At 59.3% G+C, this 18777-nt stretch overlaps 2 protein-coding genes and 2 long non-coding RNA genes across 4 annotated transcripts in view; 1 reads left to right on the top strand and 3 right to left on the bottom strand.

The window, feature by feature from the left end:
• Window positions 1–4702: 4702 nt before the first annotated feature.
• LOC138847716 (uncharacterized) overlaps window positions 4703–18777 on the bottom strand; it is a 72317-nt gene continuing 58242 nt past the window's right edge. The window contains exon 2 of the long non-coding RNA XR_011385659.1: window positions 4703–6075. This is a non-coding gene — a long non-coding RNA (uncharacterized lncRNA). The remainder of the gene's footprint in view (window positions 6076–18777) is intronic.
• LOC138847715 (uncharacterized) lies at window positions 9640–10955 on the bottom strand. Its single transcript, XR_011385657.1, has 2 exons — window positions 10715–10955; window positions 9640–10160 (listed from the first exon to the last, which is right to left on the bottom strand). It is a non-coding gene; the product is annotated as an uncharacterized lncRNA (long non-coding RNA).
• On the top strand, window positions 11190–15195 carry RAB9A (RAB9A, member RAS oncogene family). Its single transcript, XM_070067252.1, has 3 exons — window positions 11190–11341; window positions 11992–12013; window positions 14224–15195. The coding sequence occupies exon 3, from the start codon at window positions 14254–14256 to the stop codon at window positions 14893–14895; it is 642 nt and encodes a 213-aa protein (XP_069923353.1). The 5' UTR covers window positions 11190–11341; window positions 11992–12013; window positions 14224–14253; the 3' UTR covers window positions 14896–15195.
• On the bottom strand, window positions 15878–18706 carry TRAPPC2 (trafficking protein particle complex subunit 2). The gene is made up of 4 exons (XM_070067257.1): window positions 18433–18706; window positions 17653–17797; window positions 16490–16575; window positions 15878–16343 (listed from the first exon to the last, which is right to left on the bottom strand). Exons 1-4 carry the CDS (start codon window positions 18523–18525, stop codon window positions 16245–16247), a joined length of 423 nt encoding a protein of 140 aa, XP_069923358.1. The 5' UTR covers window positions 18526–18706; the 3' UTR covers window positions 15878–16244.

The raw sequence follows: 18777 nt of genomic DNA, 5'->3' as shown, positions 1-18777 counted from the left end.
CTGACAGGTTCCCGGTCCAGTCAGGGACAGTCAGAGGAGCCAAGGAGGTGGGGTCTGGCCACAGACTGACAGGTTCCCGGTCCAGTCAGGGACAGTCAGAGGAGCCAAGGAGGTGGGGTTCTGGCCACAGACTGACAGGTTCCTGGTCTAGTCAGGGGCAGGCCTGGGAGCTAAGGGGTGGAGTTCTGTCCGCAGACTGAAAGGATCCCAGTCCCATCAGGGGGACTCACTGGAGCCTCAAGGGTTGGGGTTCTGGCTGCAGACTGACGGGTTCCCGGTCCCATCAGTGGCGGTCAGGGGAGCCAAGGAGGGTGGTTCTGGCCTCAGAGTGACACGTTTCGGTCCAGTGACGCCAGGAAGGGGAGTTAGCTACGTGTGGTTCTGGCCACAGACTGACAGATTCCTGGCCCGGTATGGTCAGGCAAGGGAGCTAAGGGGGTGGAGTTTTGGCCGCAGACTGACTGGTGCCCGGTCCTGTCAGGAGCACTCAGCAGAGACTAGAGGGTGGGGTTCTGGCTGCAGACTGACAGGTTCCTGCTCCAGTTAGGGGCAAGTCAGGGGAGCAAAGAAGTTAGGGTTCTAGTGGCAGACTGACACATTCCGGGTCCATCTGGGGCGGGAAATGAGCCCAGGAGCTGGGGTTCTAGCCGCAGACTTACAGGTACTGGGTCCAACAGAGGCAGGCAGTGGAGCTAAGGATGTGGGGTTCTGGCTGCACACTGACAGGTTCCCGGTCCAGTCAGGGGCAGGCAGGGCAGCTAAGGACATGGGGTTCTGGCCGCAACTGACAGGTTCCCAGTCCCGTCAAGGGCAGGCAGGGGGGCCAAAGTGGGTGGGGTTCTGGCCACAGACTCACGGGTTCCATTTCCAACAGGGGTAGGCAGTGGAGCTCAGGATGTGGGGTTTGGCTGCACACTGACAGGTTCCTGGTCCAGTCAGGGGCAATAAGGGGAGCTAAGGACATGAAGTCTGCATGCAGACTGACAGGCTCCTGGTCCCATCAGGGGCAGCCAAAGGAGCTAAGGATGTGGGGTTCTGGCGGCAGACTTTCAGGTTCCATGTGCGTGTGGAGTAGGACAGGGAGGCACGGTGGTGGGGTTCTTTCTGCAGACTCCAGGTTCCAGGTCTATCAAAGGCGGGCGGGCAGCTAAGGACGTGGGGTTCTGGCCACAGACTGACAGGTTCCCGGTCCTGTCAAGAGCACTCAGTGGAGCCAAGCTGGGTGGGGCTTTGGCTGCAGACTGACAGGTTCCGGGTCCAGTCAGGGGCAGGCAGGGGAGCCTAAGGAGGTGGGGTTCTGGCCACAGACTGACAGGTTCCCAGTTCTGTTCGGGGCAGGCAGGGGAGCTAAGGACGTGGGATTCCTGCCGCAGACTGACAGGTTCCAGGTCGAGTCAGGGGCAGACAGGTGAGCCTCTGGTCGCAGACTGACATGACCCGGTGCTGTTAGGGGCAGGCAGGGGAGCCTAAGGAGTTTGGGTTCTGGAGTCAGACTGACAGGTCCCGGTGCAGGATGTCCAGGAAGGGGAGCAGATGGAGTGGGGTTCTGCTCGGAGACTGAGAGGTTCCTGGTCCCATCAGGGAAAGGCAGGGGAGCTAAGGAGGCGGGGTTCTGGACGCAGACTGACAGGGTTTCAGTTCTGTCAGTGGCAGTCAGGGAAGCCATGGAGGTGGGGTTCTGGTCGCAGACTGACAGGTTCCCGGTCCAGAACGGCCAGGCAGGGGAGCTAAGGGGTGGGGTTTTGGCGGCAGACTGACAGATTCCCGGTCCCATCAGGGGCAGGAAGGGGAGCCAAGGAGGTGGGGTCTGGCCAGAGGCTGAGAGGTTCTGGGTCCATTAGGGGGAAGTCAATGGAACCAAGGATGTGGGGTTCTGGCCGCAGAGTGACGGATTCCACCTCCATCAGGGGCAGGCAGAGGAGCTAAAGCGGTTGGTTTCCGGTCACACACTGACAGGTTCCCATGCTGTCAGGGGCAGTCAGCGGAGCCAATGACGTGGGGTTCTGTCAGCAGGCCGACAGGTTCCCGGTCCCGTCAGGGCCACTCAGTGGAGACTAAGGGGGTGGGCTCTGGCTGCTGACCGACAGGTTCCTGGTCCCCTCAGGGGCAGGCAGGTGAGCCAAGGACGTGAGATTCCTGCCGCAGATGGAAAGGTTCCCAGGTTTGGCCACAGACGGAAAGGATCCTGGACCAAAATGTCCAGGCATGAGAGCTAAGGGGGAGTGTCTGGTCGCAGGCTGACAGGTTCCCTGTGCACTATGGCAAGGGGTAAGGTGAAAAGGTCGTTAAGGTGAAGAGGTCCTGTCAAGATAGCCACTGAGGGAAAAAGGTCATGCCAAGATGGCCGCCGAGGAGAAAAGGTCATGCCAAGATGGCTGCTGACCACAGAAATTGCCTGGCACCAGGCCGTGATTGGATGGCTTCTGAAACCACATGGCAACAGAGGAAACCACATGACAACAGAGCCTGACTGACAGCCAGCCGGCCGTGATTGGATGCTTTCAGAAACCACATGACAACAGAGCCTGACTGATGGCGGGCCGTGACTGGATGGTTTCAGAACCTGCCTGGCACCAAGAGCCTGCCTGGCCACAGGCTGTGATTGGATGGCTTTGGAAACCGCCTGGCCACAGGCTGTGATTGGTCAGGGCCTAGACCGCCCCTTGACTGGATGGGCTGTCTTGGCCATAGAAGCAGCTGTAGCAACTGAAATAAACGAGTCAGTCTGCTGGCTGCCCGCCTCAGGACTGCTCTCACCCGCCTCCCGGCGTCCGTGCGGTGACTCCGCACCTCTTGCCCCCACCACGCTCCTCCTCTCAGAACGCATCCTCTCAGGAAGAAGTAAACGTCCACAGTTTCTTGGCTCACCCGAGTGCCCCTGACTCGACGAACGGGAACCTGTCAGTCTGTGGCCAGAACCCCACCTCCTTATCTGCTCTGCCTGCCCCTGCTGGACGAGGAATCTCTCTTTCTGCAGCCTGGACCCCACCTCGTCTCCTCTGCCTGCCCCGATGGGACCCGGAACCTCCAAGTCTGCAGCCAGAACCCCACCTCCTCAGCTCCCCTCCCTACCCCAGTGGACCTGGAACCTGTCAGTCTGCCGCTCAAACCACAGCTCACTGGCTCCCCTGACTGCCACTGACGGGACCGGGAAGCTCTCAGTGGACGACCAGAAACCCACCACCTCAGCTCCTCTGCCTGCCCCTGATGGACCCGCAACCTGTCAGTCTCCCGCCAGAACCCCACCTCCTTGGTTCCCCTTCCTGCCCCTGACTGGACCAGGAACCTGTCAGTCTGCGCCCAAACCCCAAGGTCTTAGCTCCCCTGCCGGCCCACAACTGCACCGGGAAACTGTCACTCTGCCGCCAGCACCCCACCCCCTTGGCGGTCCTGCCTGCCCCAGACTGGACGGGACCCTGTCAGTCTCCCGCCAGAACCCCACCTCCTTGGCTCCCCTGCCAGCTCCTGACTCGGACCAAAAGCTGCCCGTCGTCAACCAGAACCCCGCATCCCTAGCTCCCCTGCCTGCCCCTGCCTGGACCGGGAACCTGTCAGTCTCCCGCCAGAAACCCACCCCCTTAGCTCCCCTGCCTGCCCCTGATTGGACCGGGATCCTGTCAGTCTCCCGCCTAAACCCCAGCCCCTCGGCGCTCCTTCTGCCCCTGACTGGACGGGGAACCTGTCAGTCTCCCGCCAGAAACCCACCCCCTTAGCTCCCCTGCCTGCCCCTGCCTGGACCGGGAACCTGTCAGTCTCCCGCCAGAAACCCACCCCTTTAGGCTCCACTGCCTGCGCTGATTGGACCGGGATCCTGTTAGTCTCCCGCCTAAACCCCAGCCCCTCGGCACTCCTTCTGCCCCTGACTGGACGGGGAACCTGTCAGTCTCCCGCCTAAACCCCACCCCCTTGGCGCTGCTGCCTGCCCCTGACTGGACCGGGATCCTGTCAGTCTCCCGCCAGCACCCCACCCCCTTGGAGCTCCTTCTGCCCCAGACTGGACGGGACCCTGTCAGTCTCCCGCCAGAACCCCACCTCCTTGGCTCCCCTGCCAGCTCCTGACTCGGACCAAAAACTGCCCGTCGTCAACCAGAACCCCGCATCCCTAGCTCCCCTGCCTGCCCCTGCCTGGACCGGGATCCTGTCAGTCTCCCGCCTAAACCCCACCCCCTTGACGGTGCTGCCTGCCCCTGACTGGACCGGGATCCTGTCAGTCTCCCGCCTAAACCCCACCCCCTTAGCGTTCCCCTGCCTGCCCCTGACTGGACGGGGAACCTGTGAGTCTCTCGCCAGCACCCCACCCTCTTGGCGCTATTTCTGGCCCTGACTGGACGCGGAACCTGTCAGTATCCCGCCTAAACCCCTCCCCCTTGGCGGTCTGCCTGTCCCTGACTGGACCGTGATCCTGTCAGTTTCCCGCATAAACCCCACCCCCTTGGCGCTCCTTCTGCCACTGACTGGACGGGGAACCTGTCAGTCTCCCGCCTAAACCCCACCCCCTCGGCGCTCCTTCTGCCCCTGACTGGACGGGGATCCTGTCAGTCTCCCGCCAGCACCCCACCCCCTTGGCGCTCCTTCTGCCCCTGACTGGACCGGGAATCTGTCAGTCTCCCGCCAGCACCCCACCCCCTTAGCGCTCCTTCTGCCCCTGACTGGACCGGGATCCTGTCAGTCTCCCGCCAGCACCCCACCCCCTTGGCGCTCCTTCTGCCCCTGACTGGACCGGGAATCTGTCAGTCTCCCGCCAGCACTCCACCCCCTTAGCGCTCCTGCTGCCCCTAACGCGACCCGGAAGCTGCCGGAGGGCGCCTCCTCCCGCCCTCTGCACTGCCGCTAATGACTTTTTCCAGTGCGCGCTCAGAACGCCACCTCCTTCCTCGCCGGTGGCTGCCTGGCCTCCCTGGACGAGTGAGGCGCAGGTCTAGGTTCAGATCCTCGCCCTCTGCCCGGCCCTGACTGGCTCTGCTGGATGAGGAGGAACAGTGCGGCCTGTCCCGCCCGTGCTGGGCGCGGGCAGGCAGCGTGGCAGAAGACAGGTTCTGGGCTCCTACTGCGCGTTTCTCCTCCCAGACAAGGGCAGGCAGGGCCAAGCTACAGGGCGAGGTTCTGGCGGACGGACAGGCGGGTACGCGCCCGCTCAGGGGCTGCCAGGGACGTGCGGGACCCAGACCCGAAGCTGCCCCGTCCGGTCCGAGCTGGACATGGGCGGGACGACTGCCGCGTGGTGCGCGCAGACGTCACTTCCCGCGTCCAGTCAGGAGCCGCGAGGGGCGTGGCTCGAGGCGGTTCCTTTCCACACCATTTCCGCCCCGAGCCGCAGAAACAGGGCGACACAACCACTCAGCATCTGATTGGCAACGGAGTCTGAGACCGCGTGAAGCCAATGGCTGCCCGACCTGTCACTCAGACGAGCCCAGCCGCAGAGCGCCCTGCCGCTGAGGCTTTGGGGAGTTGTAGTCTGCCCGGTCCACCCTGTCCAAGCAGAGGGTGGCTGGGCAATGTGAAACCAGGAAATATGGCCCACAGATGATAACAGGAAAATGATAGCTCAGGTCAGGAAAATTAGGCCTCACAGCTTTTTTTTTTTTTTTTGAAAGAAAAGGAAGCTTTCTCAGCTCTTACATATAGAATTTCCGCCCCGAGCAGACGCCTCCGAAACAGGAAGCACACACCCACCCCGCGTCTGAGCGGTCCGGAGTCTGAGACCGGGAAAGCCATTGGGTCGGCTACCTGTCACTCAGGCCAGTACAGCCCACACGTAGAGCGACGCCGCCGCCGCTGAGGCTTCGGGGAGTTGTAGTCTCCCCGCCCCGATCTGTGCAAGCCGAGCGTGGCTGGACAATGTGAAACCAGGGAATATGGCCCACAGATGATAAAAGAAAAATGATCATTTAGGTCAGGAAAATTAGGCCTCAGAGCTTTTTCTAAAAGAAGAGAAAGAAGACAGCTGGGTTGAAACACGGTTCCTTTCCACACCATTTCCGCCCCGAGCAGACGCCTCCGAAACAGGAAGCACACACCCACCCCACGTCTGAGCGGTCCGGAGTCTGAGACCGGGGAAGCCATTGGGTCGGCTACCTGTCACTCAGGCCAGTACAGCCCACACGTAGAGCGTCGCCGCCGCCCTGGGGGTCCTAGATGTGGCCCTGGGGGACCCGGATGTGGCCCTGGAGAGCGGATGTGGCCCTGGGGGATCCGGATGTGGCCCTGGGGGACCCGGATGTGGCCCTGGGGGACCCGGGTGTGGCCCTGGGGGACCCGGATGTGGCCCTGGAGACCTGATGTGGCCCTGGGGGTCCTAGATGTGACCCTGGGGGACCCGGATTTAGGCCCTGGGGGACCCGGATGTGGCCCTGGGGGACCCGGGTGTGGCCCTGGGGGACCCGGATTTAGGCCCTGGGGGACCCGGATTTAGGCCCTGGGGGACCCGGATGTGACCCTGGAGGGACCCGGATGTGGCCCTGGAGACCCGGGTGTGGCCCTGGAGGGACCCGGATGTGGCCCTGGGGACCTGGATGTGGTCCTGGGGACCCGGATTTAGGCCCTGGGGGACCCGGATTTTGGCCCTGGGGGACCTAGATGTGGTCCTGGAGACCTGGATGTGGCCCTGGGGACCCGGATGTGACCCTGGAGACCCGGATGTGGCACTGGAGACCTGGATGTGGCCCTGGAGGTCCTAGATGTGGCCCTGGGGACCCGGATTTAGGCCCTGGGGGACCCGGATTTAGGCCCTGGGGACCCGGATTTAGGCCCTGGGGGACCCGGATGTGACCCTGGAGCCCTGGGGGACCCGGATGTGACCCTGGAGACCCGGATGTGGCCCTGGGGACCCGGATTTAGGGCCTGGGGGACCCGATGTGGCCCTGGTGAACCCGGATTTAGGCCCTGGGGGACCCTGATGTGACCCTGGAGGGACCCGGATGTGGCCCTGGGGGACCCGGGTGTGGCCCTGTGGGTCCTAGATGTGGCCCTGGGGGACCCGGATGTGGCCCTGGAGACCCGGATGTGGCCCTGGGGGTCCTAGATGTGGCCCTGGGGACCCTGATGTGGCCCTGGAGACCCGGATGTGGCCCTGGAGACCCGGATGTGGCCCTGGGGGTCCTAGATGTGGCCCTGGGGACCCGGATGTGGCCCTGGGGACCCGGATTTAGGCCCTGGGGGACCCGGATTTTGGCCCTGGGGGACCTAGATGTGGTACTGGGGGACCCGGATGTGGCCCTGGGGACCCGGATGTGACCCTGGAGACCCGGATTGTGGCACTGGAGACCTGGATGTGGCCCTGGGGGTCCTAGATGTGGCCCCGGGGGACACGGATTTAGGCCCTGGGGGACCCGGATGTGGCCCTGGAGACCCGGATTTAGGCCCTGGGGGACCCGGATTTAGGCCCTGGGGACCCGGATTTAGGCCCTGGGGGACCCGGATGTGACCCTGGAGCCCTGGGGGACCCGGATGTGACCCTGGAGACCCGGATGTGGCCCTGGGGTCCCGGATTTAGGGCCTGGGGAACCCGGATTTAGGCCCTGGGGAACCCGGATTTAGGCCCTGGGGGACCCGGATGTGGCCCTGGAGACCCGGATGTGGCCCTGGGAGACCCGGATGTGGCCCTGGGGGACCCGGATGTGGCCCTGGAGACCCGGATGTGGCCCTGGAGGGACCCGGATGTGGCCCTGGAGACCCGGCTGTGGCCCTGGGGGACCCGGCTATGGCCCTGGGGGTCCTAGATGTGGCCCTGGGGGAACCGGATGTGGCCCTGGGGGATCCGGATGCGGCCCTGGGGGATCTGGATGCGGCCCTGGAGACCCGGATGTGACCCTGGAGGGACCCAGATGCGGCCCTGGGGGACCCGGATTTAGGCCCCGGGGGACCCTGATGTGACCCTGGAGGGACCCGGATGTGGCCCTGGGGGACCCGGATGTGGCCCTGGAGGGACTCGGATGTGGCCCTGGGGGACCCGGATGTGGCCTGGGGGACCCGGATGTGGCCCTGGAGACCCGGATGTGGCCCTGGGGACCCGGATGTGGCCCGGGGGGTCCTAGATGTGGCCCTGGGGGACCCGGATGTGGCCCTGGGGGACCCGGGTGTGGCCCTGGGGGACCCGGTAGTGGCACTGGAGACCTGGATGTGGCCCTGGAGGTCCTAGATGTGGCCCTGGGGACCCGGATGTGACCCTGGAGACCCGGATGTGGCCCTGGGGTACCCGGATTTAGGCCCTGGGGGACCCGGATGTGGCCCTGGGGGACCCTGATGTGGCCCTGGAGGGACCCGGATGTGGCCCTGGGGGACCCGGATGTGGCCCTGGAGGGACCCGGATGTGGCCCTGGGGGACCCGGATTTAGGCCCTGGGGGACTCGGGTGTGGCCCTGGAGACCCGGATTTAGGCCCTGGGGACCCGGATGTGGTCCTGGACCCGGATTTAGGACCTCGGGGACCCGGATTGTGGCCCTGGGGGACCTAGATGTGGCCCTGGACCCCGGATGTGGCACTGCAGACCCGGATGTGGCCCTCAGACCGGATGTGGCCCTGGGGGACCCGGATGTGGCCCTGTGGGTCCTAGATGTGGCCCTGGAGACCCGGATGTGGCCCTGGGGGACCCGGATTTAGGCTCTGGGGGACCCTGATGTGACCCTGGAGGGACCCAGGTGTGGCCCTGGGGGACCCGGATGTGGCCCTGGAGACCCGGATGTGGCCCTGGGGGACCCGGGTGTGGCCCTGGAGACCCGGGTGTGACCCTGGAGACCGGATGTGACCCTGGAGACCGGATGTGACCCTGGAGGACCCGGATGTGACCCTGGAGGACCCGGATGTGGCCCTGGGGGACCCGGATGTGGCCCTGGAGACCGGATGTGGCCCTGGAGACCCGGATGTGGCCCTGGAGGGACCCGGATGTGGCCCTGGAGACCCGGGTGTGGCCCTGGAGACCCGGATGTGGCCCTGGGGGACCTAGATGTGGCCCTGGGGGACCCGGATGTGACCTTGGAGGGACCCTGATGTGACCCTGGAGGGACCCGGATGTGGCCTTGGAGACCCGGATGTGGCCCTGGAGACCCGGATGTGGCCCTGGGGGACCCGGGTGTGGCCCTGGAGACCCGGATGTGGCCCTGGAGACCGGATGTGGCCCTGGAGGACCCGGATGTGGCCCTGGGGGACCCGGATGTTGCCCTGGGGGTCCTAGATGTGGCCCTGGAGACCCGGATGTGGCCCTGGAGACCCGGATGTGGCCCTGGAGAACCCGGATGTGACCCTGGTGGACCCGGATGGAGCTGACTCCGTGATCATATTTCTGTGACGCGTCTAAGCCGTCGTCTGCCCTCACGAACCCAGAAACAACTTACGAGTTGACAGTGTCGGAGGGTCACATGACTAAGACCGAGCGTCTGGGAATAATAACTGATGGAATCGAAACGGAGCGAGAAGGATCCAACGCGGGACACACGCCGACTCAGAGTGACCAGCACCCTGACCTGCACTCTGGCCTCGGAATCAGCCCTTAAGCCATTCGGATCCGGCTGAAACGCCCATGAGGTCAGAGGTCAGGCTGACCCCTGTGACCCAGCTCAGTGTCCACGTCTGCGGAGGTCAGAGGTCAACGACGCCATCTGGGTCTCCCGTGTGACTGGCACGACCTCAAGTACTTCGGCCATCTTTTTTTTTTTAGGATTTGTTTTATTTATTTGAAAGAGTTACAGAGAGAAGTAGAGAGAGAGAGAGAGAGAAAGAGAGAGAGAGAGGAGAGAGAAAGAGAGGGGAGAGAGAGTCGATCAACAAACAGGAGAGTCGATCAACAAACAGAGAGGAGAGAGAGAGAGAGAGACAGAGGAGAGAGAGAGGAGAGTCGATCAACAAACAGAGAGAGGAGAGAGTCGATCAACAAACAGGAGAGTCGATCAACAAACAGGAGAGTCGATCAACAAACAGAGAGCAGAGAGGGAGAGAGAGGGGTCTTCCGTCTGCTGGTTCTCTCCCCAGATGGCTACCACGGCCGGAGCTGTGCCGATCCGAAGCCGGGAGCCGGGAGCTCCATCCGGGTCTCCCACGCGGGTGCAGGCTCGAGGACGTGGGCGCCATCTTGTGCTGCTTTCCCAGGCACGTCAGCAGAGAGCGGACCGGAAGTGGAGGAGCCGGGACTCGAACCTGCGCCCCAGTATGAGCACTGCTTTAACCGTCTTGATCAGAAACAGTTCAAAAAAAAATTAATTAATTAATTAATTAATTAAAATAATAAATAAATAATTTAAAAATATAATAAATAAAATCTAAAAAAATAAAGTTAAAAAATAATGAATAAATAAAATTCTAAAAATAAATAAATAAATCTAAAAAATAAAGAAATAAAAAATTAAAATAAATAATTTTAAAAATTAAAAATTAATAAATAAAATTAAAAATAAATAAATAAAATTAAAAATAATAATAAATAAATAATAAGATAAATAATAAAATAAAATTAATTAATTAATTAAATGATAAATAAATAAAATCTAAAAATAAATAATTAAAAATAATAAATAAATAAAAATAAATTAAAATAAAAATTAAAATAAATAAATAAATATTTTAAAAATAAATAATTAAAAATAATAAATTTTAAAAATAATAAATGAATAAATAAATAAATAATTAAAAATAAATAAAATTTAAAAATAATAAATAAATAATTAAAAGATCAATAAATAAATAATTTAAAAAACTAAAAAGCAAACAGTTCGCGGCCGGACACCTGCAGCAGGATGACTCGCTTCAGGCGCGAGCGAGCGCAGCCCCCCCCCCAGATCCTTCTGCGCATGCGCCCGCGGCGTCCGGCGGAAGCTCCGGGTCCCCCGCGTACGTGCTCTGATGGGTGAGTTTGGATTGGCTGAGCTGTCCTCGCCGTCCCGCCCCTGAACCGGAAGTTCTCCCGGGCCGAGCGCGGCTCCGATTGGCCTGGCTCTCTGGCCCCGGGCCACTTCCGGTCCGGCTCGCCTCGCCTGGCCCCGCCCCGCCTCCCCGGCCCCGCCCACCTCCCCTGGCCCCGCCCCGCCGGCCCGGCTCGGCTGCGGCCGGCCGCCATGTTGTTCCCTGCGCTCCGCCGGCCCTGCCCCCGGCCCCGCCCACCTCCCCGGCCCCGCCCCTCCAGCCCGTCTGCGCTCCGGCCGGCCGCCATGTTGCTCCCTGCGCTCCGCCGGCCCCGCCCCGCCTCCGCCGGCCCCGCCCCGCCCCCGCCGGCCCCGCCCCTGTCCGCGCCCACATCCCCGGCCCCGCCCCCCTGCCCGTCTCCGCTCCGGCCGGCCGCCATGTTGCTCCCTGCGCTCGGGACGGCTCCGTCCGCTCCCGCCGCCCGCGTCCCCGCTCTGCGCGCTCACACGAGGTGACGGGTCGGGGCTCCGGCGGGGGCGCGCGGGGGGCGGGTCAGGGGCGCGCGCGCTGCCTGCTCGGGACTCGGGGGCGCGCGGGGCGGGGCGGGGCGCGGCGGGAGACGGGACGGCGGGCTTTTTTTTTTTTTTTTTCAAGGTCGCGCAGGTCACGGGGGGGGGGGCAGAGCGCGGAGTCAAAGCAGGTCACGTGGTCTGTTTTTTTTTTGAAAAAAACTGAGAGAAAGGTCACGTGGTTTTGGGGCGTGCCTTTGGCCTCCCACGCGCATGCGCAGGGCGTGTTGGCCGAGACCCGGAAGTAGTTTTGAGTTCACATAAAGTCCGCGCGTTCCTCGTGTTCCCAGTTTGCTGAGACGTTGTGTTTTGTCGACTGCGTTTCCCGGCGCCGTTAGAGACGGACGTTGTGTTTTGTCGTCGGCCTTCCCGGCGCCATTAGACGCGGTCGTTAAGGTTTTTGTTCTGCAGTTTGTGAACGTGTCACGTTGTTTTTTTTTTTTTTTTTGCACATTGAACCATCCCTGCCTGCCGGGGGTGAATCCTAACACCGGGCCTTGTTGTTGTTGTTGTTATTATTATTATTATTAGGTGCTAACTAGGTCGTCTGAATTGAATGTGATTTTCTTTTTTTAATTTTTTTTCTTTGCAGACCGTGATGCTGGACGATTAAGGTAAGATTCGCGATGTGCGTACGTGGTTTGTTGAGTGACTAAACGAACGTCGTTGTAGTCTGATAGTCAATCCACACTGCGGAGTGTGCGTCTTCAGAGACCATTTTTAGGTAGAATTTTGACAGTAACGCAGCAGGCTGTTTTTAGTCGTTTAACCAAAGACAGTTGAAAGGATTTTACGCCTTTTAGTGGAAAAAAAAAAGGGAAAAAAAGGGAATATGATATTGTATGAAAAATTGCGTTGCCCGTGTCCCTCGTGCAGACATGAAAGTCTGTCTGAATTCGCACCCGGATCAGCCAGCTTGTGTCTGGCGTCTGGAGAGAGAAAGAGAGAGAGAGAGAGAGAGAGAGAAGGGCTGGAGACTTCAACGTTCCTGGCATGAGGGCCGCCATCTTGGAACGCCGGCAGGAGGGCCGCCATCTTTGAATGCCGGCACCGTGCGTGGATTTCCCGCACGAGGGCCGCCATCTTGGAACGCCGGCGCCGTGCATGCATTCCTGGCGTGGGCGGGGCTGGCGGTGGCCCCCATGACGTCACGGTGTTGGCAGCAATGAGTGACACGGGGGCGGGGCCGGCGCAGCCCCGTCCCCTCCTCCGTGGGCGGCCATGGCGGTCCTCAGGGTTCTCCCAGCATGCCCCTGGGCGGGCCGGCGGCGGCTCCCAGCATCCTCTCGGGCCAGCGGAGGGTGAGGCGGAGCCGCGTGGGCAGGGCCTGCGGGGGGGGGCGGAGACAGAGACTGGGTCGGGCAGGGTTGCGGGGCATGATGGGAGCCTGGGTCAAGACCAGGGCATGATGGGAGCCTCCTGGAACATGGGTGTGCCCCAGGGCATGCTGGGAGCCCTGTCACCTGCTGGACTTGGGGTGGAGTCCTGGGGCCCCGGAGCATGCTGGGAGCCTCCTGGACCCTCGTCTCGCCCCAAGGCATGCTGGGAGCCTCCTGGACCCTAGACTCGCCCCAGGGCATGCTGGGAGTCCTCTGGTCTGCAGTGCCCCTGCCTGGCAGTGGAGCACGCTGGGAGCCCGGGATCCAGCCCAATGCACGCTGGGAGCCGCCACCCAACCCCGATGCATGCTGGGAGCCCCATCCCACCCTGATGCATTCTGGGAGCCTCTACCAAAACCGATGCATGCTGGGAGCCCAGTGCACCTGCCAGCACTAGGGCACGCCGGAAGCCACATGCATTCCTGGCGGGAGGGCCGCCATCTTGGAACGCAGGCATGAGGGCCGCCATCTTGGAACGCCAGCGCCGTGCATGCATTCCTGGCGTGGGCGGGGCTGGCGGTGGCCCCCATGATGTCACGGTGTTGGCAGCCGTGAGTGACACGGGGGCGGGGCCAGCCCCGCCCCGCCCCCTCCTCCGTGGGCGGCCATGACGGTCGTCAGGGTTCTCCCAGCATGCCCCTGGGCGGGCCGGCGGCGGCTCCCAGCATCCTCTCGGGCCAGCAGAGGGTGAGGTGGAGTCGCGTGGGCGGGGCCTGCGGGGGGGCGGAGACAGAGACTGGGTCGGGCGGGGTTGCGGGGCATGATGGGAGCCTGGGTCAAGCCCGGGGCATGATGGGAGCCTCCTGGAACAAATGTGAGCCCCAGGGCATGCTGGGAGCCCTGTCACCTGCTGGACTTGAGGTGGAGTCCTGGGGCCCCGGAGCATGCTGGGAGCCTCCCGGACTCTCGACACGCCCCAGGGCATGCTGGGAGCCTCCTGGACCCTTGACTCGCCCCAGGGCATGCTGGGAGCCTCCTGGACTCTTGACACGCCCCAGGGCATGCTGGGAGTCCTCTGGTCTGCAGTGCCCCTGCCTGGCAGTGGAGCATGCTGGGAGCCCGGGATCCAGCCCAATGCACGCTGGGAGCCGCCACCCAACCCCGATGCATGCTGGGAGCCCCATCCCACCCTGATGCATTCTGGGAGCCTCTACCAAACCGATGCATGCTGGGAGCCCAGTGCACCTGCCGGCTCTAGGGCCCGCTGGGAGCCGCATGCATTCTTGGCGGGAGGGCCGCCATCTTGGAATGCCGGCATGAGGGCCGCCATCTTGGAATGCCGGCACTGCGCGTGGATTTCCGGCATGGGGGCCGCCATCTTGGAACGCTGGCAGGAGGCTGCCATCTTGGAATGCTGGCGTGAGGGCCGCCATCTTGGAACGCTGGCAGGAGGCCGCCATCTTGGAACACCGGCCGTTGACGCCTCTCTCTCTCCCCCCCCGCAGGGTCCGAGCGTCCCGGAGGGCGGCGGCGACATGGCGGGCCGGCCGTCGCTGCTGAAGCTGGTGCTGGTGGGCGACGGCGGCGTCGGCAAGAGCTCGCTGCTGAACCGGTACGCGGCCGACCGCTTCGACGCGCGGCTGCCGCACACGGTGGGCGTCGAGTTCCTGGACAAGGACGTGGAGGTGGACGGCCGGCGCGTGACGCTGCAGCTGTGGGACACGGCGGGCCAGGAGCGCTTCCGCAGCCTGCGCGCGCCCTTCTACCGCGGCGCCGACGCCTGCCTGCTGGCCTTCGCGCTGGACGACGCCCGCAGCTTCCGCGGCCTGGCCGGCTGGCGCGCCGAGTTCCTGCGGTACGCGGGCGTGCGGCGGCCCGACGGCTTCCCCTTCGTGGTGCTGGGCAACAAGGCGGACGTGGCCGCGCGGCAGGTGGCGGCGGCCGAGGCCCGCGCCTGGTGCGCCCGGCACGGCGGCTGCGCCTACTTCGAGACGAGCGCCCGCGACGGCGCCAACGTGGCCGCCGCCTTCGAGGAGGCCGCCCGGCGCGTGCTGGCCGCCGAGGAGCGCGAGGCGGGGGAGGGGCCCGCGCTGCTGGCCGCCGCCGACACGGTGCGTCTCCATGACACGGTGCGTCTCCACCGCCGGGAGCCCGAGCCGCGCCCGTCCTGCTGCTGACGGACATGGCGGTCGTCGGATTTGAATACGTGACTTGGACGAGGTGACCCGGAAGTTAATGGACGAGGTGACCCGGATGTTAACGAATGCGTGATGAATGAGGTGACCCGGATGTTAATGAACGAGGTGACCCGGATGTTAATTATAATAAAAAAAACTTGACTGTTCTAGAACTTTTGTAACGGTCGTCTAATTTAAATATGCAACTTGGAGCTAACGAACGAGGTGACCCGGAAGTTAACAGACGAGGTGACCCGGATGTTAATTATAATAAAAAAAACTCGGCTGTTCTAGAACTTACACTCGGCTGTGTTGTGACCTTTTTTTTTTGTTCTTTTTTAAACATGACGTCACCAGGCCGCCCGGCTGGCGCGGGGGTGGAGCTGGTAAAGCCGCCCTCTCTCTCTCCCTCTCTTTCTCTCTCTCTCTCTTTCAAGTACATAAATGAATCCTTTAAACAAAATGAAAAAAAAAAAAATAAAGCCGGGTCAGCGGTCCATGTTTCGCTAGAATTGATGTTTACGTGGTATATGAAGGCACGTTGATCGACTGCTTGATGGACAGTGGGGGAGGAGCGATTTGTGTTAGTTTTTTTGAACAGGAATTAGTCACGTGATTCAAAATCAGCACAAGGAACGAATAAACGACCCTTGTCACTCCGCGCGTACCGGTGGAGGCGGCCATCTTGCCGGTTTCCCGTTCCCGTGTCCGCACACGGGAGCCTCCACACGCACACACATGCACACGCTGTCTGTGGGTCCAGATTTCCTGAGGAGGACGCCACACCGGATCGGAGCCCGTGTGGACGACCTGCAGGCGGGACTCGAACCCGCGCCCCTGCGGGATGTCACTTTGTGCGCCCTGGGAGGCGGCAGGCGATGGGGGGACCCCGCCCCTACGCCTGGCTGTTGCAGGCATTTGGGGAGAGACTCTGAGATCTCTTTCAAATAACATGTAAAATCTTTAAAAAACGGCCACCATCTTGGACAAACATCTTTATTTTAAAGAAATCAAATAAATAAAAACGGACGGTCACAGCTTTACACCAGGATGAGACTAAGCTCACTCAGAAGTGAATCCAAACACAATTCGAGGGCCGACAGCCAGCCCGGACTGTCTTAGTCGCTTTATATATAGTTTTTAAATACGACATAGAGTTACACTGATCACATTACACTAAGTATAAACGGAATAGAATCTACTATCACATTACACTAAGTATAAACGGAATAGAATACAATCTACTATATTTAAAGAGACTCAGACTGCGAGGAGGAGTTTTTTCGGGCCGTTTAATCGAGTTATTCGCAACGTCCACAAATATCACTTTAATCCGGAATTTTCCGGCTTCAGCTTAGAAGGTGCTTCTTGCCCAAAAACTGAACTTTCCTGTCGAAGGCGCTGGAGCGGACGGGGGAGTCGGGCTCGTAAAACGGGTTCATCGCGAACTGCGGGAGGAGGAGGAGGAGGAGGCGGCCGTGAGCGCGTCGCAGGGCCCGAGCGCGTCGTAAAGGTTTACACGGAAAACCGCCGGTTTGCGGCGGTCGGGACCGGCCGCGGTCGGTGTGGGGAGCCCCGAGCCCGCCGCACGCACCTTGATGTAGAGCTCGTAGACGTCCGAGAAGAAGTTCTTGATGCCGTCCTCGTGCCTGACGTCGTGCAGCATGACGAAGCGCATGTGTGCGCCCGTTAAGGGGAATCAGCTCGCAAACCGACAGACAAAGCGACCGACCCGCCGGCGCGGGAGACGCGGTTCTGTATTCGCGATTTAGTTTTGGGGTTTATCTCTTACCTGAACCATTGTTTCCTAGAATATTAGGAAAATAGTACAATGGTAATATCTTATAAATAAGTAAAATATTAAAGTAAATAAAATGTTAACATAAGTAATAAAATATTAAAATAAAATGAATAAAAACATTAATATAAATAATAAAACATTAAAATAAACAAGTAAAATATAGTAATAATTAAACAATAAATATTAAAATGAATAAAAATATTAACATAAGTAAAATACTAAAAAAGTAAAGTATATTATAAATAATAAATTAAAACAAAAAATATTAATATAAACAATAAAACATTAAAATAAAAAAGTATCAATATAAATAATAAAATATTAAGATAAATAAAATAAAAAACATTAATATTAAAATAAATAAAACAAGTAAAATATCAATATAAACAGATAATAAAATATTAAAATAAAATAACTAAAATAAAAAATAACAATTATTAAAAGAAATAAAAATATAATTATTAAAATAAAATGTTACTAAATAATAAAACATTAAAATAAAATATTAATATAAATACTAAAATATCAAAATAAACAAATAATAAAATATTGAAATAAACACATCAATATAAATAATGAAATATTAAACAAAATAAATAAAATATCAATATAAATGATAAAATATTGAATAAGAATATTAATACGAATAAATAATAAAATATTGAAATAAACACATTAACATAAATAATAAAACATTACAGTTAACAAATAAAAATATTAAAATATACTAACATAAATTAACATAAATAAACTAAATATGAATATGAATAAAATATTGAAATAAATATTCATATAAACGACTAAATATTAAATAAATAAAAATATTAATATAAGTAAATAAAATATTAAAATAAACTAATTAAATAAAAACATTAAAATGAACACATTAACATAAATTAACATAAATAAACATAAACATGAATGGACAGGGGGACGCCGGGAGCGGGCGAGGATATGGCCGGCGGTGACGAAGGCCGACACGAACCACTCGTTGAACTTGTCCACCGTCTTGAGGTACATGCTGTTGGACAGCCACATGTTCTCGTCCACCAGGTCGAGCGCCGCGTGCGCGATGAACTGGCTCAGGTGCCGGTGGTCGTCCTGCGGACCCCACAGACGACACGTGCAAGATGGCGGACACTTCACCTTTCTGGAGGGTGGCCCGAGTGCTCGGGCCCTGCACCCTATGGGAGACCAGGAGAAGCACCTGGCCCCCGCCATCAGATTGGCACGGCCCCCGCCATCAGATTGGCACAGCCCCCGCCATTGGATTAGCAAAGCCCCCGCCATCGGATTGGCACGGCCCCCGCCATCGGATTGGCACGGCCCCCACCATCGGATTAGCAAAGCCCCCGCCATCGGATTGGCACAGCCCCCGCCATCAGATTGGCACAGCCCCCGCCATCGGATTAGCAAAGCCCCCGCCATCGGATTGGCACGGCCCCCGCCATCGGATTGGCACGGCCCCCACCATCGGATTAGCAAAGCCCCCGCCATCGGATTGGCACAGCCCCCGCCATCAGATTGGCACAGCCCCCGCCATCGGATTAGCAAAGCCCCCGCCATCGGATTGGCACGGCCCCCGCCATCGGATTGGCACGGCCCCCGCCATCGGATTGGCACAGCCCCCGCCATCGGATTGGCACAGCCCCCGCCCTCGGATTGGCACGGCCCCCCAGACTCCCGTCGTCCCCACGGCGTCACCACTATTATGGGATGGATGGCTGCGCACGCACCTTGGCCTCGGCCTTCCCGGCCGGCAGGAACTCCATCTCGAAGACCGGGTTGTCGTGGTGGCCGACGATCACGAAGTAGAAGCTGCCGGCCATCGCGGCGCGAGAAGCGGGCGGAGGTCAAGGGTCAGCAGCCACGTCACGCGAGACCCCGCAGCGCGACGCAGACACGACGCGAACGGCCCGCCGCTTCCCGCTGCGAGACCCGCGCCCCGACGCCAACAGGGACGCGCGCAGTCTCGCGAGACTCCGAAGGGTCGCTCTCGCGAGGTCCGGGCGGGCGGGGCTTCCGGTGGGAGTTCTTAGCGGGCGCTTCCGGGCCTGAGCGGGCGGGACTTCCGGTTGGAG

The sequence above is a fragment of the Oryctolagus cuniculus genome, chromosome X, assembly GCF_964237555.1.
Source record: "Oryctolagus cuniculus chromosome X, mOryCun1.1, whole genome shotgun sequence".
Taxonomy (NCBI): Eukaryota; Metazoa; Chordata; class Mammalia; order Lagomorpha; family Leporidae; genus Oryctolagus; species Oryctolagus cuniculus.
Note: the sequence above shows the minus strand (reverse complement) of the source record. Positions and strands in the feature narration are given on the sequence as shown.

Coding starts and splice junctions, on each gene's coding strand:
- RAB9A (XM_070067252.1), top strand. CDS start 14,254: ATGGCGGGCCGGCCGTCGCTGCTGAAGCTGGTGCTGGTGGGCGACGGC.
- TRAPPC2 (XM_070067257.1), bottom strand. CDS start 18,525: ATGGCCGGCAGCTTCTACTTCGTGATCGTCGGCCACCACGACAACCCG. Junction 17,798..18,432: donor CCGGGAAGGCCGAGGCCAAG/GTGCGTGCGCAG, acceptor TGGGGTCCGCAG/GACGACCACCGGCACCTGAG. Junction 16,344..16,489: donor TCTACGAGCTCTACATCAAG/GTGCGTGCGGCG, acceptor CTCCTCCCGCAG/TTCGCGATGAACCCGTTTTA.